Source organism: Electrona antarctica (assembly GCF_951216825.1).
Source record: "Electrona antarctica genome assembly, chromosome: 4".
NCBI classification, from domain to species: Eukaryota; Metazoa; Chordata; class Actinopteri; order Myctophiformes; family Myctophidae; genus Electrona; species Electrona antarctica.
Genome location: NC_136809.1, coordinates 40,738,930 through 40,760,207, shown reverse-complemented (window position 1 = coordinate 40,760,207; position 21,278 = coordinate 40,738,930). Strand labels below are relative to the sequence as shown.

The window sequence follows — 21,278 nt, the reverse complement described above, 5'->3', positions numbered from 1 at the left end:
AGGGGCAGTGTCTTGAAGTGCTTTATTAGTTTGGAAAAGTTCTGACAATTTTAAAAACCTTCTCCTATAATGACATGCCCAAAACAGGAACCCCTGTTGAAAGTGGTCAAGTCTGTCTGTGGGTTTTATAATATAATAATAATTATTTAGCCAATGAAAACAGGTTGTGACTAACTGGATTATTCCATTGGCTCCATTGGAACACAGGTTCTTTTTTCACCCCATTTCCTGAAAAGTAAAGGTTTTATATATGTACAATTTTTGCGTCAGACAGAGAATATCATATCAAGGTCTTAAAAGTCAAAACATTGGTGAGTCCAAACGTACAAATGTAGCATTTATTTAGAAAAGGAGTACTTTGTTTTTTCCTCAAACAAATTATATTATTAAGAAAACAATCAAGTAACAGTGGATTGAAGGTGAAAGGTCAGATCTGGGCTTGAAGGTAATGTTCATAATTAGCTCGCAGGACAAACTCAAAAGAGGGCTTGGATTTCAAACTTGCCAGCTCATCCAAGTCCAAGAGGTCTTTGACATCTGGAAGATACGTCTGTAGAGGAACACCTGGGAAAGTAGACAGTTTAATATGAATCTATATTAAATCCATATCCTTAAATGTAGATTAACAAAAAAAAATTATGTTTCAGAAAAGATAGGATTCCATGTGATATGCAATTTGTAAGGCTGGAAAGGGAAAATCGTCAATATACTTTTTTTATTGTCATTGTTTTCAATGTAATGTGGTAAAAAAACTAAATGGTTCACACGAAATAACAGATGTACAAGCTCAAAATGGGTCGCACTGTGAAGCATCATGAGCCTATAGTTTTTCGAGGGGCGCTAGCCCCTCCTATAGCTTTTGTCCCCACAAAATGTCCGAAACACAAACATTAAATGCCATTGACAATGGTGTCCCCACACGTCTCATATTTGCCATCGACAATGAAAGGAGAAATTAGGTGAAATGTCTGCCAAATATGATGTCAATTTGTGGCAACAGGCATTCTGATTGGCCAGTATGAGATGATTCATGATGATGTATGATGATAAGAGCGCCCCTCACTACACGGGTGTGATTTTATATATATTTTGTGGACAACACTGTCCTCCAACAAAGTATAAATCCGGCTTATTATTTTCTCCTCTCCCCAACTCACCTTCTTGTATGAGCTTGAGGAGGATCTTGACAAAAATACTGTCTTTGGCTGCCTCTAGTGGGTCATCATTGCCATCAGCAGAGGACCAGCTGGAAAGAGAAAGGTGTCGTAAATAAGAAATGAACAAAAAAAAACAACACATTTTCAAGTCAAATGTGGAGATGTCATGTCATCACTTTGCTGCACCATGAATGGTTGTGCTCTGCAGCCATTAAATATTTAATCTACTGCTCCAGATTTAACATTTTCGATATGCAGATGTAGCTAGAAGATGCTGAGATTGTGTTAACCCATTAAGACCCGAGGCCGATTCTACAAAAGGTCTTTAAATCCCAACAGTTTGTGAAAAACCTATGTTGCTATATCGTTCTCAAAATGTTCGTGTCAAGGAGCCCCAAAAAGTATATGAATTTGGCCGCTGACCGCCATCTCAATATATTTTGTATCAGGAACACGCAGAAGCAAAGCATTTGAGTTAAAAATCTTTGCTTTTTTTTAAAGATATTTGTTTTTGTTGCCTTTATTGATGGGGTACAGTAATTAGACAGGAAAGGGGGAGAGAGATGGGGAGTGACTCAGAAGTCGAACCCGCGGCACACTGTCCGGTTGGCTTGGCAGCCTAGGTGCCCAGACGGTTAAGCTAACCGTCCGGGCCCCAAATTTTGACGCTCATAAATATATAGCTAAAAATCTAAAATGACAGACCGGTTTTAATAGGATTAAAATGGAAACATCATCCTCATTTCTTCTCTCAATGTGCAGAAACTAAAAAGGATCAGATATGGCCCTTACTCGTCTTTCTTGAGGGCCTTGCCAAAGATCTCGCATTTGAGAGTGTCCGTCTCCGCAACCTCCTCCTGTCAAATGAACATGTATATTTACAGCATATGTATGTACAGTAAAAGTAAACCATGCCAGTACAACAATGGGCAGCTCCGGCCAAGCATTTTGATTTGTTGAAATAAAGCTTTCCAGCCATGCTCAAGTCACGATACAGCACACCTCAACTACAGTATTATATGCTTAAATGAAATATACATCACTGTAAATATCACTCCATCATTGATACAAGAAGAAAATGTCAACACATTTCCATGGTAACAAAGAATATGTCTAGATGTTACTTTACTAGCCTGATTAGATGTAAACGTTGTATAATTGCAATATTACAATGAGAGGGTCAGAGAGAATAATACCTCTCAGGAGAGACAACCTGAATAAAACACTGGAGCACTTGGCTGGTCTACACGCATTTATCATTTTGCAGGGGTGACCAAGCTCCAGCTCAGTGGTCTTATGGTTTGAGTGTCCACCGTGAGACTGGGAGGTTGGATAATTGCCACTCCAGAGATTCTAACGGCTCTCTACGCAAGTACCTCATTTCTAACCGCACAACTGTCATGACAATAACAACAGTAAGCTTCACTCTGGAGTACAATACTGTGAAATACTGCTTAAAACAGATTCAATTGTTTAACAGTTCCACTTCCAATCAAGAGAATCATCATGCCTAGATCAAGGCAAATCAGGCAGGAGTCAGGACATTACCTCATCAATGTATTCAAGTAGATCCAGGGCCTTTTTGAAGTCGTATTCATTGGCTCGCCTGTTGTCGTCGCAAATATACAGCTAGTGAAAGGACAAAATGGGTGTTAACATGAACAACAGGTTAGGCTTATGTGTAATACATTGCTACCTGTGGTATTATTTCTGGAAAAAGCTTGTAAGCCAATATTAGAATTGCCATGTGTTGTTTTTGAGGGGCGCTAGCCCCTCCTATGCCCATCCTTGTGTGTTTGTGTGTACCCCATAGCTATGATTTGATTGGCTGAGCACCCCATAGGCTGAGCAATGTACGTATTGAGGATAAAAAGTGAGGACACCAATTGTGATTGGCCGGAATGTGCTGATGTATGATATATGATGATAGGAGCGCCCCTCACTTCACACAGGTGTGAAGTTTTTTTTATATTTGTGGGTATTTTCTGCCTATATTTGGAAAGTACAGTTGAGATAAACAGCATGTGCTACGACACATTGTGAGATTTAGTATGACACTGGGAGAATTCAGGCTTTATTCTTACTTCGATGAGGTTGTGAGCGGTGAGCACAGGTATGACGTCCGGATTCATCTGCTTCTCTTCCAGCAGTTGTTTGGGCAGAGTCTCCTGGTGTAGGAGGAAGCGCTCCTGCTCTATGATGTCTAAATACACACACAACAAACAAAAGATCTGTGTCAACTTGCCCTTTTTGCTCATCTCGTAATCATATTTCTACTGTATGTAGGGCTTTGTCTTTTTCATTAATAAAATAAGGACATCTCCATTAAAAATGCATCATTATATCGCTTATTATCGTGTCCAGTATAAATACATGAATCTCAAAAGCAATTGCCTCTAATTGAGGCATAAGATATTATGCAGCCCGAGTGCTGCAGTCAATAGACCCATTTCAGAGCAGACTTATTCTTTTCTTTGTCTTTTGTCTAAAATCTTAATTTAGACTTTGTGTGGGTGTGTTTCATGTAAACGTTTAGTGTGCCAAGCAACTCAGTTCCTGCTAACTTCATGCTGGCACACAGAACTAAGCACCTACAGTACATGAAAAAGACCCACAAATGAATTCATGTTAATTAGCTGATATTTTGCAGAATATGATACACTATGGACCAATCCTTCTGTGTTAGTTTCCCATTATCCATGCCAATTAACTTTGACTAAAATAAATGAATTCCTTTTACACAAAATAAAATGGCACATCAAAAATATATCTGAACTGAAGTAGTGTTTCATCAATAGTCTGACATATAGAAGACGGAGCATTTCAAATAGTTTTTGCAGGATAAACCCTAGGGGCAGATGAGCTAAAATGTCAGGAAGTGGTCAGTGAGTTTTTACCATCAACTTGTTTCTGCATGGCATCCTCTGGCATGTCAGAAGCCAGAGCAGTCAGCTTACTGAGGGCTAAAAGGGTCTTTTTCTTCACAAAGTAGCGTGTTTCCGCATTGGCTTGATTGTACAGTGTTCTGTGGGCCTGAGGACGAAGGAAACACTGGGTCAAATTCCATGGGCTTTGCAGTCACCAACAGCCCCAATGTCAACCTAGTTACTGTAACCCTTAATGGGAGATACTAAAAATGTGCTTGAGACAGTGCTTCCCTCCCAGCACCGTAGACCTCTAAGGCGATCAATAGCCTAGACTAGTGTTTGTATTTCATATTTTCCTCCAATTTACTAGTGTGTGCGCGTTGTCAACATTCCCAAGTATGTTGCATGTCACCCCTACCCTCACCTTCTATCATTCGTCACTGTCCGGTTTAAAAAAAGCAAGAATCTTTAGCTGTATTCCTCTTTAGTGGTGAAAACACTCAGTGTTTCAGCTCAGTGGCCACCCACACACAGGATTATGAGCATACGGTATTAGTGCAACTAGGAGACAGGGTCAGTCAGAACTTAGTGCAGATGGCTAGGATAGACTAGTCTATTTATTTTATCATTATTGTTATCTTATCATCCCACACTTGTTAGCTCAAGACCCAAAAGAGAAATTACAGGTTTCCAACTGTAAGCCATCTGCCATTTACAATACTTAATACCCCGAATTGTATTTATGAAATACTTCCGTTACGATATCGGGAGGTATAGTTGATTGTGTACTTGTAATCAACACTCATTTCTTCTCTATGTAGCCATACAGTGTGTAATGATTCTATGGTGTCCCTACACTCTGGTAGTCTTGGATGTGGATGTGGTGCAGCCAGCTGAGATGTTGATGGGCTTGCAGGAAGCTGGCTAGCTGCTGGTGCTGTGCACTGGGCTGGGACAGCAGCTTTCCCCTCTTCCCCTTCTCCATGTACCACCGGAACAGGAAGTCTGCAAAGTTCTACGGGAGGACAGGAAACGTGTCAGGAAAAGACATCAGGATATATACTGTAGCTCACTGCGGTATCGTACACCGCAAAGCTTTTCTTTTCAAAATACTACTCTGGTCAATACTACTTGACCAGAGTTTGACAAGAAGATCGATACCCTTTTCTCATCTACAGTATATAAAATGCAAACGTTGGTGCTCAAAGCAGATGGAATTACCCTGTAAAGTGAGGAATGGGGCGGGAGTGGCTCAGTTGTAGAGTGGCCGGTAGAGCAGCCGGATGGGAACCATGAGGTTCCCAGTTTGATCACGGGCTCCCCCAGAGTTAGTGTCGAAGTGTCCTTGAGCAAGACGCTGAACCCCTAATTGCTCCTGATGCGCAGGTTGGTACCTTGCATGGTTTTCTCCGCCATCGGTGTGTGAATGGGTGAATGTTAGGGGTGTAACGATATAGTAACTGCATCGAAAAATCTATTTTAATTTCAAGAATCGAAGTATATCGAAATGGAATTGAAGTGGAGAGGTGTTATGTCATGGCCAGTTGGCCACTAGACCTGTACCCACAAGATGAGGATCACATGGACACATCCTAAATCTTGTGGATATGACATAACCCGTTATGGTTCTGGTTCAGTTAGTTAACCTCTCCTCTTCTAATCTGTAGTATAATATAAGACTGTGTAAACCCTATACTTCAGCGATCTAACCCAGGTCTGTGTTGAAACAGTGGTTCTGAACTGGTGTGTTCTGTACCTGGTCAGCAAACTTGGTCATGTAGTGCTGCAGACGGCTCTGATTGTCTGTCTGCTCACACAGCTGTACCAAGATGTCAAAGTCACAGTATTTCTCGGCCAAGGCTGCCACCCATTGGTATTGACCCAGTTCCACTACAACACACAGCAATAAAAACAACAATATGTTATGGGATTGGGATTCCCGTCCACCACCAGCTGAAATATAGTTCAATATAATACAGTACTGTATATAAGGGATTCCCACTACTTGACAGTGTAATTCCAAAACTCAAATAAGACATTCCCATGAAAGAAAAACAAAATGTCTGCAGTTATGAACTTCAATGCCTGAACCACTCCTTCCTCTCACCAAAACATATATAACCCTAACACAAAGATTCCCAAACTTTTCAGGCCATGACAGACAGAATCACATCTGATCTCGGCACCCCCCACCCCCCACCCTGATTGATGTAGGGAAGGCATTCCATTTAGTTTGACTCTGTTCCACAGATGAATATTGCGAAGCCGAACTACAAGATCACGTGTTGTGAGCTTGTAGATAGTCTATTTTCGGCTATTAGATCGGTTTCATGTTTGCCTCTTTCTTATGACATTTTTGGCCAATTTGGCATTAAAAAGGGTGTTAAAAGTCCTTAAATTGTTAACTTTAGAAATGTTCAGATAGCCTGTACACACTCGTTTACTGTTGAGTGAGAAAACAATGTTGCACATTAAGCTAATCATCAGGGAGTGGGGGCCCCCAGTTCGCCCTAACATACCTAACCAAGCGTAACATATCTAACCCCTAACAAATATGAAAATCTAACTCACGCAGCGGGGCCAACAGCTCGGAGCGGCGCTGACTGTACTCCATCTCCAGGCTGTTGTAGCGTTCCTGCTGGGAGCGAGGCAGGGAGGTCAGCTGGGAAACGTAGCCGCCGAGGTAGAGGTCCAACAGCGCCACCAGCTGCTCACAGAGCACGCTGCGCAGCTCCGAGTCGGCATGTGGGTAGACCGAGCGCAAGATGAGCTCGTGCTGGCGGGAGATGATGCCGCGCACGCCTCCCACACCTCCAGAGGCTGGAGAGAAATCATTTGAAGGTAATTGTCCGTTATAAACTTCCCAGCTGGCTGGTAAAATCAAGCATTCCATAAGTCCATATAGTTGAGTTTGCCATTTTACACCATCAGAAATGCAAAGCAATTGGACTGAAGACAAAACTACATTTGCACATCATTAGTCAATGGATGAAGTGACATCTCATGTCAAATATCACTATTAAGATGAAGTGACGTCTCAAGTCAAATCTCACTATTAACACAGGGCTCTAAAGTCCTATGGTTGATATGGATGGGGAATGTGTGCGTTTGTACGTGTGTGTGTGTATGCGTGCATGCCCTACCTGTCCATGGAATGTACTCTGGCTCGGTGGCAGCATTCTCAGTAGGTCTGTATATCGAGGCCCTAGAGTCTCTGTACTGACCCGCAGCTAGAAGCATGTCCTGCAACACAAAAAACATTTTTATACATTCAAGGAAGGCAGGAATAAGAAAATAAAGAAATGTCTGTCATATTTACACTACAGCTTTGACCATTGCCATACTGTAAGGTTGGTGATTGAAACATTTGTTTTTATTTCTATGCTTTTGTCGTCACCAGTTTCAGCGATAAGTAGGCATCTCCACAGCCGATTATGCCTGCTCAAGCAGGCCGGAGCCGATCACGTGTCATAAATCTGGTCCACACCACTTTAAGTGACACCTGCTACAATTTAAGCATTTAGCAGATGCTATTCATCCAGAGCAACTTTTACAGTAAGCAAGGTAAAGACATACATCAAATACATACAGTGTAATGCCACAGTAATCTAGGAATATAGGTAAACCAAGAACTTAGTATCAGTCTAAACAGTCTAATATTTAAAAAAATGGGTGGGTGAAATGTAAATGTTAAGGAAGACAAGATATTAAGATCTAAGTTAGTGCTGACCTTAGAGTATAATATAATAGAGACGTCACCGAGAGGAAACCCTGAGGCGAAATGGACATAGTGGTCGAATTTGGTATTGCAGCTCGAGCCAGCGCTGGGCCGTTGACTATCATTGCGCACGTTCATGTTATTAGGGCAATGACACGTGAACGCCGTTTCATACGTGAACGCGTGCAATGATAGTCAACGGCCAGCGCGTTCACAATTTGGCCCAATCCATCCCAGATTGCACTCTGTTCCTACCCGGAAAGAGGAGTGAAATCGCCTCATGCACTTTTGAGCAACTTAATGCAAGTGGATGGGAGGAGAAATCCTAGGTGCTGACATGTGGGTACCTTGATGATGATGTTGACAGCGACCACCACCTCAGCCCACTGGACAGAGTCCACCGGGTTCTCCTTCAGACTCCTGTCCTCCTCCTCTAGGAGACACTCCAACACAGAGGAGATCTGGGACACCTGGACACAAACGCACAGTTCTTAATATACTGTAGATGTGCAGTTATTGTGATGATTGCTATACAATGGACCTGTTAAACAATGCCTGATCACCGCCCTTCATCAGACTGGCCTGTCAACTTCCTCCTTAAAAGGACCGTTTTCCTCCCTTCACGTGGATTTGTTCCTCTAGTCTATGCAGACTTTCATTTCCTTCTGGTTCTACCTGTGAAGTTTCTGGACCTACCAATATTTTTACCACATTTGCACATCATGTTTGATCTTTGTATCTGCTGGTTTTATACGTGACATGGCGTGTAATGAGCTTGTAGATTTGCTATTTTTGAAATATCGTGATTTTCCTTTTTAAAGCGAACATTTTGAATCCATTGAGACCTGGAACGCATACATGTCACGTTAGCGTTTAACCACATTAACCATTAACCCATTTTGGGCGGGAACCCCTTTTGGTGTTTTAAACATTATGTTGTAATTTAGCTATTGAAAAATAGCAGATCGACAAGCTCATAGCACGCCACCGAGTGGCGCGCTATGAACTTGTAGGTCTGCTATTTTTGAAAAATCGTTAAAATGTGCCTCAAATCTTTCCGAAAATTGTCATGATTTAGAAAACTTTTTTTTTTTAAATTTCGACGTCAGGCCTGAATGGGTTAAAGCGAACATTTTTAACACAAATGTTTGCTTCTGGCACAACATATTTCCAGATGGGGGTCCGCAGCCAAATACATATCAATGTGGGTGTCCTTGGCAGGAAAACATTTGAGAAGCACTGTGCTAAAGAGCACCTCTCTGAAGAAGACATCTGCAGGCGTGAGGCTGGGCGGCACGACAGCATTGTTCTTCTGCAGAGCACTGAGGATGGCTCGGTTGACCAGCTCGGCATGCTTGGCGTGGTGGTTCTTCAGAACCATGGCCGCCTGCAGCTTCTCGGCGTGTTCGCACAGGAGCAGACGCGTGGCCATGGCCGCGGAACGCACCGTCACCTGGCTCAGCCGATCCAGGAGACCCACCTTGGAGAGGGATGGAGCAGAGACAATAAAGCTATACGAGGATCGTGTTAAAGAACTGTGCAAAAAACATTAATATACATCTGGGGCGTTTCTGCCATTATTCAATAGTACAGTGGAGATGACAGGAAACGGGGAGAGTCTGGGAGTGACAACAATCGGAATCGAACCCGGGACTCGCTGTCAGGCTGCAACAGAGCCTATGTGGCACGTTCCTTAACCACTAGGCCATCGGCGATGAAATGTGCTAATTTTCAGTATTAGAATCAGTTTCCTCGTCTGTGAATTATTTAATTATGCTAAACTATATTCTAGGTGTGTGTGTGTGTTAGGGCTTTCACGACTGATAGTGATTTTTACTCGGTTTACTAGCCGACCAGTCGTTTACCTACCTATTATGTAATAAAGACGCAGAGAGGAGTTTTGCGTAGCAGTAGCTAGGTGGCCATGACAATGGATACAAAAACAATTGCACGTGCAGTGAGAACGTTTACAACAGCATTCACCTTTCACCTCAAACCCACATCTATTTTAGCTGCTACAATAATAAGAAATGAAAACTGGACTGACCAAAATGATGCGTCTCTTGTTAAACAACAATAAATCCACCATGTTGGTCAATAACACAAGGCTATCGGCTACTCGTTGTCCGCTGGCTCCTCGTTTTAATTGTTTTTGGTTTGCGTTAAGGAAGACTATAGTGCATCAACGTGGGAAGGATGCAGACTTATTCCCTGGGAGAAGACACGTTCGCTTGGAGTGCTTACCCAGAATAGCCAGGTAGCAACCTGGCTACCTGGAGAGCTTGGCAAGACTAGGGGGAACACCTCGTTACGTGCCCATCACACAGTGGGTTTCCCACACCACCGTTTTTAGTCCGGATCTTCTGTGACATACTGCCATATGATACAATTGAACGACGAGGAAGATTAGATTACCCGCCACTTCAGTGCTGTGTTGTCGCTGTGTCATGTTTGTTTACGCTAATGTTGTGTCCATAGGAGACAATTGCGCTAATGTTGTGACGATTGAAGCAGTGTGTGTGCCAGCTGCATCACACACCGTTTTATTATAATATTTGTAATTTTAAAAAGAAAGCTGTACATTGGTGACTATAATCTAGCCAAGATTGGTAGATGTTGTATGTAGGACTACAATAATAAATAATATTAAAGGGCCACTTCACCCCTTTGCAACCAGAGCTTATTTTAATGATGTTTAGGACACAAGGAACACTTTCTTGGGGTTGTTATGCGTGTAATATGGTTTAGATGATATTTTAGTTATGAAGCCATGTTCATGAACATGGTCCAACTTCCTTCCTGGACTACAAAGTCACACATCCATGCAGCCTCCTCCCTCTCCACAAGCATGATTTCTTTCTACGTCCGAGGCTAGACAGAGACCCGCCCTTGGTGACGCCCCGTGCGGCCTGCCTGCCTCTGATTGGCTGCGAACCCTCTTATTGGCTAGCTATGCTGCTGCTGTCAGAAGAAGAGTAGAGGAAGTAGGGAGAAGCTTAGCGATAATAATATTAAAACGTTAGCGATTCAGCGATAATAATATTAAAACGCCAACATTTATCTGTCGCCGTCCCCGATAAAAGGTAAGCCTTGTAACTGTATGAAGTAAGTAGGCTTAGTAATTGTCTCGTGAACACTTATTTTTGTTGTAGTTTGCACAGAACGAAAATAATATTAAAACACCAACATGTATCTGTCGCCGCATGACATAATCATGATCATGACATGATTCATGACGGTGAACTATGGCTTACGTTTACGTCCTGTGTGCATGTGTAGGCAAAAGTGTGTGTTTATGCAAGTGTGCTCATGATATGATTTTCTGTAGTGTGTGTGTTGCTGCAGAAGCTGCGCGGGGCGTCACCAAGGGCGGGTCTCTGTCTAGCCTCGGACGTGGAAAGAAATCACGCTCTCCACAAGGATGGGAAGTGCACTGAAGCATTATGGGCATTGTAGGAATTCAGCAATCCAGTCAAACACACAGACTTCATTATTATTCTGGCCATAGTGCAAATTTCAATTTGTGCTACCGTTATCTACTACAAATACTATTAACATTGAGTGACTGCGGTTTCTTCCAGCAGTGAAATGTCCCTTTAATTTAAATAGGACATCAATTTGTGGCAACATAAACAGTTCAGTTGTTCATGAAATTATGTATAATAAGAGCGCCACTCACTTCACACAGGTGTGATTTTGTTATATCTATGTATTATAAATTTTTTCATCCAATGTCTGGCTTTCGGAAATTACGTCATGTGGCAGCTAAGTCTATGGACTTTTTTTGTTTAGTTTGTTTAGAGCACACAAGTGATGCGCCCCTCACTTCACACAAGTGTGATTTTATTTCTTAGCAACTATACAACTTGTACCGAGGTCGACTAGTGGTTTTACTAGTCGACTAGTTGGTTAATGCCCTATAGTGTGTGTGCGTGCCTACTTGTTGCAGGAAGTCCATGAAGCAGCCGTGGGCCTTCATCTTGTCCTCCAGTTGGTGGAGGATGATGAGGGACGTGAGGGGAAAGCCTGCACTCTCTAGGAGAAACAAGAACAAAAGTACAGAAATTATAACGCATCACATGATTAACATTCAGGACCAGCATCTAAAGGTTTGTTCACTTTACTTATTTGCTTTAGTTATCTGGCTATGCATTGTCGTATTCTGTAAAGCATTTCATAAGGTCTGTACCATGAGAAAGGTCATAGAGTTGTTTTTATTATTATAGTTGTATTATCGTTTTTTTATATCAAAATGTGGAATGAATGATAATGCATCCATGCTACCACAGGAAGTCCTCCTGGCCACTTCACAATGCTCAAAATGTGTCATTTATTTATTTTAAGTCTTTTTTTCCCCCCCCACGACTTTGCAACCCATTTTTTCACCCAGTGTCAATTATCTAATGTAATCCTGGGCGCTACACTTCCTCTGCCAACCTGGGGGGGCAGCGGACTGACCTCATGCTTCCTTCTATGCATGAGGAGTCCAAGCTGCTTCTTTTCACCTGACAGGAGGGGAGAGTTTCCCCGGACGGACGTAGCGCATGGAAGGAACACATTATTCTGACCAGTTCCTTTCTCCTCTATCAGGCGCCCCGGCTGGCCAGGGGGAGGTAGTTTAGAGACCAGGATTACTGCATGTTTTTTTTAGGGTACCTACCCTAGGGGACACGGGAGAACATGCAAACTACACACATGAAAGTCATTTTAACAGTTTAAGACATGCATAGGAGAACATAGGAGAACCTCTCTATATACCCCAACCTCCCTCCCTTCCTTACCATCGGGGACCGACTCTGCCCAGCGGGGGTCAGAGGCTGGATAGTCGTCCACCAGATCCAGGTTGATGCGGGTGACCACACTGTCCAGCTCCGTTCCCTCCTCTCCCTCCACCTCTGCAGGGAACAGCTCATCTGTCAAAGTCTGGGCGCCAATCCCGTCGTTACTGTCAAATCAAACACCCAGAGATCCACTGATGACACACTCTAATATTAAATTATCTATCAAAAAGGGGTCGATGCACCAACACTGTTTTCTATGCATTTCAGAGCAAAAATCAACAAGTTTGACCTGTATTTCGAACTTTAAGGAGTAGTTCACCCAAAAAAGACTAATTGTCAATTACACACCCCATGAAGCCTTGTATTTGTCACATTCCTAAGCCAATAAAAGGGTGCCAAGCACAGTTCCCTGGGGGACAACAAGTAAACAAGTACATAAAGTTTAAGTGGTTAACCGTGTTTTAGGACTACAGAATGTTGCACCTCACCCATTAAAATCAGCTGCAACTATTGATTATTTTCTTAGTGGTTACGAATCAACAAATTGATTAACCACTTACTAGGGCCTGGCAAAAGGCAAGGCCTCAAGAGTCTACTCTATAGACTCTTGAGGCAGTGGGGAAGGGGGCAACAATCATCACGTCATGCAGAAATAGTGAAAATAGTCTATCTACAATACAGTACAAGCTAGATAAGGTTGTAGATCGGCTACGTTCACACTTAACTGCCCTGTAGACCAGAATGGAGTCACTCTATGCCATGGCATACATACCGACAGAACTGCAGGAAGGCCGTTTTGAGGAGCCTGGTTTTGTCTTCCTGAGCCACAGGTTCCATCCTGTTAGGAGTCTCCATGGCTGAAACCTTAAATGAATGAATAGCCTAAATGAATTAAAGGAATGCAGAAAAGAATATATAATTCATAACAATGAATGAATAAATGAACAACAGGAGAATATTCGTTCTGGGATAGACCCGCTTTACCATGTGTCTGATTGGCTCCCGGGCAGGCATAGTTTTACTGAGGTTAGGGTTAGGCATAGTTGTAAAAACGAGAACTATCAATCACAGTGACTACTGGCCAATCACAGCAAGGCTTTCCTAGAACTGCGGTGGGATTCATAAATCACACATCTTTAAAGAAAGTAGAATTTGAAGAATATTTTGACATTCCTAATGGAAACATCAGTTTAGAAAAAGACAATAAAAGGTTCGTCTGCTCCAATCTTCAGTCATATTGTGAGAAATTCCAGATCGTCATCCAGATAAATAGGTCGAAATACTTTTCTACATGTATAAACACTAATTAACTTTGACCCCATGAGTAATATGTGTATGATATTGAAGTGAAATAACTAAGGGGTTAGTCATTTTGTGAATGTATAAATTACAGGTCTATTGACCGTCTTCATGCCTGAAGGTCAATAGACCGAAAGATTGCAAAACAAAATACCCGATTGTGCACAGATATGTGTGGAGACTTCCTTTATTTTTTAATTTCTAAACTTTTGTGACTCCAGCACCTCAACTAAATCTATCGGCTGATGAGCCGTGGCGCTAACCCATCCAATGCCCAGCTTTCCGGGTTTGTGTGAACGCAAACATTGGTGTGTGATTGGCTCATAACCCCATAGCGATGATTTGATTGGCTGAGCAAAGTACATATTGAGGATAAAAATGCAGGCAGAAAGGTGATTGGCCGAATTACTTTTGTGATGATTTGATTGGCTGAGCACGGAATGTGATGTATGATGATAAGAGCGCCCCTCACTTCACACAAGTGTGATTTTTTGTCTTATAAATGACACCGATTGCTAAGGTTCTGTGTGTACCTCCGGAGCAGCAGCCAGTGAGGAGCACAGCGAGTCCTCCATGGTCTCAGGCAACATGGAGACACTCTCCCTGGCCACCACGGCGACAAGACTGCTGTTCTTGGAGAAGAAGACCGGCAGGTTGGCACAGCTGCCCCCACCACACACACGGTCCCCTGCATGGGCAAAACACACAACAGTTCAGCCTGGTAATGAAGCAGTGAAAAACTGGAGATCTGAATTTGAAATAAAAAAGGTACATTCATTTTGTGCCAAAATTATCCAAAATGATTAGAGCCACTTGGGTGACATTAAAAAATAAAAGAATAGCCCATCTACAAGCTCAAGTCATCATGGTGCAACACGTTGTGAGCTTTTATATCTGCTACCTTTCCATTTTTAACACCGTTACGACATCAAGGACATTCAGGAGAGTCAGATTTCAATGCATAGAATTTAAAGGAGAATTCCATGCTAGAAGGCTTTCTTACCTTTATTTGTAGTTGTTACGTCCCCAACAAAGAGGTCCAGGTGTTATTTTGTGCAAAAGTGCATTATTGGCTATTTCCCCTAATATAAGCCCTCAATGGGGGTTGGGTTTTTGTTCTAATTCGCTTATTTCCATCGAAATAAGTAGTAAAGTGTGCCATTTTTGAGCTATGGAAATAAGCGAATTAGCATAACACCCCATAGCCCCATTCAATTCAATGCAATTCATTGAAGGCTTATGGTAGGGGAAATAGCCAATAATGTGCTTTTGCACAAAATAACACCTGAACATCTTTGGTGGGGACGTAACAACTACACATAAAGGTAAGACAGCCTTCTAGCATGGAATTCTCCTTTAAAACGTTAAAACAAATGAAATCATGGCGATCTAATACATCTATGACAATCAGTTGTCTATGTCATATCTATGATGTACTTTTTCCCTGAATCCCAGCACAAATTTGGGCAGGGATTCAGCAGAATCAGAACCCCACTGACTTCCATTGTAAAATGCATATTTTTTAAAACAAATGTACTGTGGCCTACTGGCAGTGTGTGCACAAAATATTTGGCGCCCCCGCTTCTTAGTCCAGTGGCTTCTGAGCTTAGCTCCGGACACATAGACAGACCCTCTTACACAGGCAAGATTCCTGTAGAACCACACCTTATAAATAACATTTTAAAGTGAATTTAAGATGGAAATCAGGGATAAAAATGTAAGAGAAGTCGTCTACAAACAACACAACTGCTACGGCCTCCCTTCATGTGGTCTCACCTGGGGAGTTGAAGGAGATCTTCTCCTCTGGCAGGCCTCCCCTGCCGGTGCCGGTGGAGCAGGCAAACACCAGCTCCTCGTTGTACAGGAAGGCAGCGGGGCCGGCGGCCCATGGCAGCACTAGCCTCGTGGCATGGAGTGACTCCTCGTCCTGACGAGACAAACATGTTAACAGTAACACCAAGTTTAAATAAGGTGCAAGTGCCTGCAACAAGCAGCCGATGGCCTTGTGTATTGAAAGCATGGTAATTATCACCCGTTGTAAATTTATCATTGGAAATATATCATGTACCGTGCAAGCTGGAATTTTAGAAATGTATTTCTAGAGAGATGACTTCCGCACGCCCGGTAGGTAATTTGGAACAGGTGATGATGACGAGGCATATACAATGTGGAAAGGAGGGACACCCGCACACCGCCACTTGCTGGGTTCAGAGGATTTTATTAAAGCAACGTTTCGGTCTTGTAGCCTGAGGAAGGTCGCAAGACCGAAACGTTGCTTTAATAAAATGCATTTCTAAAATATTAAAAAAAATAAAAATTAAGAAATCTTTTGGGCTTTTTCCTGCCTTTATTTGATAGTTTACACTACAGTAAACTAGCAGGAAATGGAGGGAGAGAGATGGGGAGTGACACACAGCAAAGGTCATCGGGACCTGCGACCCGCTGTCAGGCTGGATTAGCCGCCTTGGTGCCCGGTCTGCTAGGCCGGCCCGAGCCAACCCACTTTATACTTGATCCATGCATTAAACAACTTAAGCTTGCGGGACCCTGACCATGACATCTCCCAGACTCAACTTGACTGTACAATAAATCAAATAAAACACACAAAAGTGAATAGTAAAAAGTATAATGGCAAAGACCAACCTTGAAGGGTGGATTGTGCTTGGTGACCTCCACTGTAAACTGATCAGAGATGGAGGCTCCATGATCCTGTAGGGTGACCAGGCAGTAGTAGGCCAGGCAGGGCGTGTCCGAGCAATGCCAGGCTGCTGCCAACACCACCAGACCAACCCTAAAAGACAAGACACAGAAAACAGGGATTTAAAGACCCGCTTTCAGCCTGCCCCACCATCATTTAAAGTCAGTGATATTAGCAGCCACACACATCCGTCTCTAGCGCCAACATTACGAAATTCAACTTGTGAATTTCTCCCAAAACAAATAACCTGTTTCTACTTTCTACACACGGACAATAGTAATTAGCAACCCAAACCACAAACACGCAGATACTCACTGGCTGAACTTCATATCAAGGTATGTTATATTCACTCCTTCCTTCATTTCCTCGTAGTTGCTCTCTGATCCCTGGTTTGAAAAAACAAGTTTAGAAGATTTTAATACTGTATACTAGGGATGTTAATGGTTAATTTGTTAACAGTTAATTTATTAAAATGTTTAAATGTCATAATTTTGGTGCCAAATGTACCCAGATTGCATCTGCAATGCTCTCAGTCAGAGCTCCGCTGGCATCCCAGCTCAAGAGCTGGTGCTCCGAGGTCTCGTCCACCTCCCACTTGTTAAGTGTGGAGCTGGTCAATGTGTAGAGGCAGCCCGACTCCCCCAACCACAGCACACTTTGTAGCTGCAGAGAGGAAAAGCCGGATTAGGATCTGTACAGTACATTCAAACCCTATATGTGAAACAACCATAAGGTACAATGGAAGCAAACAACTTCAGCACTGAGCTGCTTTTTCTGGACAGCCCATACTGTACATCCAAACAGAAAAGTCCTATCTGATTGAATTAAACAACATTAAACTCACTTTACTTGATTTGACACTCACTTTATGCATGCATATACCCTCTATCTCATTGCAAATTAAACACATTGGTTTGGAGATGGTTTCCCACTTTGGTTTCCTATTTGCTGCTGTTTCACCCTTTTTTTTACCTCGTAAACCTGTGATGTGACAATAAAGCTTATTCTGATGGCGGTCCTGGCCCGGGATAAACAGTTTCATTGTCAATGCATGCGTGCATACATACTGTATGTCTGGTGAAAACAAAGCATCACAATATTTCACTCACCGTGTCGTTGAGTGGAGTGGGCCCCATACCAAACAGGCTGGACATGCGGCGCCCAATGCCAGACAGCACCCCGTGACCCTGCTGTAGAGCTCTGTGCTGGAGCTTCCCAGAGGAGTCAACACTAACTCTCAACAGCTGGCTCTTGAAAGAGGATACAATGAAACTTCCACCCTGAGGAGGGAAGGGGGGATAATAATATTGTTTTTTTTATTAATAAAATGAAGATATGACAGCAGGGATGTTTTATCAGATTTTAACTACAGGGAGTGCAGGTCTTGGTAATGCTGCATGCTTTGAATGTCTTCATACAACAAGCATATTTCAATTGATGCCATTAAAAAACATCTCTTCCCAAGACACACTTTAACAAACCAACTTAATTATGGTCATTTGTCCACATTATTTGAATTTCCAGTGTTTAAAATGATCTGTTGCCCAGTTTTTTCCACTTACTTTTACAGCAACAACAAAGTTGCAGAGTTCTCCCATGTCAAGGGAAGTCTCAGTGTAGTTACCCTCATGGGCCAGGCTGGGCCAGAATCTAGCCACTCCTTCTGCTACCACGGCCATGACAGAGATGGACTGAACCGGGACCATCTCCAGAGGCCCGGCTGAGGCTATGGAGATGAGGTCTGCCGAGTAGTCAAACTCACTGCTGGGGAGCTGCAGCTCCTTACACACAGACATCTATGGATCAAGGACAGTTTGGCAGTCATTACATTGAAAATCATAAAGATAGATAACTAAATAATGCCTGTTTGATATTGTGGACCAACCTACGGTGATAGAAACATGTTGGTGATCACTTGACATACAGTAGGTAAATGGTACATTTAAGGTGCTTTACAGAGATTGTGCATTACATTCACCCATTCATGCACACATTCATTCACCAATGGCGGCGGAAACCATGCAAGGCACCAACCAGCACATCAGGAGCAATTAGGGGTTCAGTGTCTTGCTCAAGGACACTTCGACACTAACTCTGGGGGAGCCCGGGTTCGAATTGGCAACCTTGCGGTTCTCATCCAGCCACTCTACCCCTGAGCCACTACAGAGTACTCTGTAATATGCATCGTTCATAATCACTCAAACCCTAGTTTCCCTGTTCTGGACAGTGAGTGGGCATGCCATATAGGCGAACATTCTGCAAAAATGAAGCAAATCTACACACATTGTGAACTTGTGTTGTAGATCAGCTAGGAGGGGTATATACATATATAATATATAGTATAGTATAGTAATTCAGAATGTGCCTTTAAGCGGTCAACAGACACTGCAGTCAATAACTACCCACAAATGCCCTTATGGATGGTCACTGACCAGACTGTACCTTGGCCACAGCAGTCTGACAAATCTTCCAGATGATCACTCTTTCTCCACACACCATCCAGGCCCAGCCACTTTCATCCACTTTAACTGAGATCTGGTCATCGGCTGGAAAGGTCAAACACACACAAGATATAATAACACATTTGTATTGCATTTTCATTGACAGGGAATGTCAGAGTTAAACACATAAGTAGGTTAAAAGCAGGGTTTCCAAAAAAAAGTCTTTAAGCCTGTTTTAAAAGAGAGTGTTTGGTGCGATGTGTAATATTGAAATCATAATTGTTTCTGTTATTAGAAGTGTTCTCACCGTCGGCCATCGTCAACGCCTCCATGACTTTGACAGGCAGCGAAGAGCCGAATGGCTGTACATCAAAGTGAACCGACTCTGCAGTTTGGCTTTGCATACGTGTAGGAGTGGACCTGATATAACACAACAAATAAAGATTATAATTTGTTTAGTGCACTGGTTCTCAAAGTGGACTGGAGTCCCCCAGAGGTCATTGGGGTGGTTCCAGGGGTCTGCAGCAAAATTATTGATAGTTGGGAATGGGAACCAATTTTGGATCCTTACCGGTCTGTACAGGTTTGTACTATAGCATAAATCTAGCTGCAATTTGCAACACTAGTTTTTTTTTTTATTATGTTGAATCTAGAGTTGCAACACCAACCATTGCCCATACATCCAAACAGAAAAGTCCCATCTGATTGTATTAAACAACATCTCACCAATATTGCAGCAGTAAGGAAAGATTGAATTATCCTCTATCTGCAAAGTTTTTATTTCATAAAAATCCACCGTATGCAATGAGCTACTTTCCGTCAAGAAATTCAGTGCAGGTGATTTTTCTAAGAGTTCAAGTTTGGAAGCGCTTGTTGGAAATCACTCAATGGCTGCATACCACCCGTTTTGAAATTGCACATAATGCAGGAGGCAGCAGGACACACTCCAACAAGCGCTTCCAAAATTGAACTCTTCCAAAAAATAATCACCTGCATGAAATGTCTTGACATAAAGTAGTTCAAAATAACATGTCTACGGTCGGTTATGGTAAATGGTGCATTTATATAGCGCCTTTATCCAAGGCGCTTTACATAGTGCATTACATTCACCCATTCACACACACACATTCATACACCGATTGCGGCGGAAGCCATGCAAGGTACCAACCAGCACATCGGGAGCAATTTGGGGTTCAGTGTCTTGCCCAAGGACACTTCGACATGTAGACAGGAGGAGCCGGGATTCGAACCGCCGACCCATGGATCATTGGACGACCTGCTCTACCTCCTGAGCCACAGTCGCCCCTTTATGAAACAAACACTTTACAAATAGAGAAGAGTATCAACTTAGTTTAACGTTGTTTAATACAATCAGATGGGACATTTCTGTTTGGATGTATGGGCTGTTGATTGGTGGTATCTAGTGTTAAACTAGATTAGCATAAATCTATGATCGTCTTGATCCAAGTTGATTGATTGACTAATGACTACTACTAACAGTTACAGTTTGCAAAAAAGCAGGTAGTTTCATATAAAAGGATGCCATCATCATTGCTATGCGTATGCGATAACCCAAGTAAGCCTCAAGTTTCAATGTGGGTCCTGATTAGCCTGGCTCCTGGTTTATTAGCCAGGCTAGGTCCTGATGACCTGTGTATTACACACTAACTCAGACAGTGAGTTAGCTCCTTTCGGAACCCTACGTTAAAGTTTCTGACATTTTGATGACTTTATCCAAAGGAGCTCAACCCGGGGGGTCCGGAGACGGGCTAACAGTGAGTGTACAATAGACACATAGTAGGGGCTCCGTGGTATACCAAGCTGGGGGTCCTTGGAATTAAAAAAACGTTTGACAAAGCAGTGGTTTAGTGATCATTTACGAATAAACGCCCCGGGACAAACATAATTCATGATGACATGGTGGTGGTTGCTGACCTGACGGCCAGAGACGTCCTGCGCGGGGAGAAGAGCAGAGCAGACGGGGTGCCGGCCAAACTCTTCCTACCGCCGGTCACCCGGGGCGTCTGTCTGCGGCCCGAGCCGGTCGGAGTTCCACCACGCGGGGTGAACATCTCTACAAAATACCCTTTATGATTTATTATTAATAGTCGGGAAATTACAGAAGCGTTCCAAACAAATAACACGCTTTCTCCTCAGGGCTCAGTCAGAGCGCGGTACAAACAAACCAAACCTTTAGTCGCTTGAAATAGACGTCACCACGGTCATCATCATCATCATCATCATCACTATGTAAACTCCACCCACTGTAGATTATGATATTTTTTTCATGGTTTAAAATTAATCTATGTATCTGAAT

The 21,278-nt window shown here is 42.8% G+C and overlaps 1 protein-coding gene across 2 annotated transcripts; it reads right to left on the bottom strand.

Moving 5' to 3' along the window:
- Positions 1 to 324: 324 nt before the first annotated feature.
- Positions 325 to 21,183, bottom strand: nup133 (nucleoporin 133). 2 transcript variants are annotated; one of them, XM_079500070.1, is made up of 25 exons: positions 20,897 to 21,183; positions 19,269 to 19,381; positions 18,963 to 19,066; positions 18,083 to 18,316; positions 17,630 to 17,800; positions 17,028 to 17,183; positions 16,836 to 16,906; positions 16,466 to 16,613; positions 15,599 to 15,749; positions 14,356 to 14,510; positions 13,296 to 13,405; positions 12,524 to 12,687; positions 11,683 to 11,777; positions 8,998 to 9,222; positions 8,090 to 8,212; positions 7,168 to 7,267; positions 6,596 to 6,844; positions 5,781 to 5,914; positions 4,881 to 5,039; positions 4,055 to 4,190; positions 3,242 to 3,360; positions 2,706 to 2,786; positions 1,950 to 2,014; positions 1,158 to 1,246; positions 325 to 564 (listed from the first exon to the last, which is right to left on the bottom strand). In XM_079500070.1, the coding sequence occupies exons 1-25, from the start codon at positions 21,031 to 21,033 to the stop codon at positions 428 to 430; spliced, it is 3,426 nt and encodes a 1,141-aa protein (XP_079356196.1). In that variant the 5' UTR covers positions 21,034 to 21,183; the 3' UTR covers positions 325 to 427. The 2 variants fall into 2 exon arrangements, with proteins under 2 accessions (XP_079356196.1, XP_079356197.1); XM_079500071.1 differs by having other exon boundaries at positions 13,296 to 13,387.
- Positions 21,184 to 21,278: the final 95 nt, after the last annotated feature.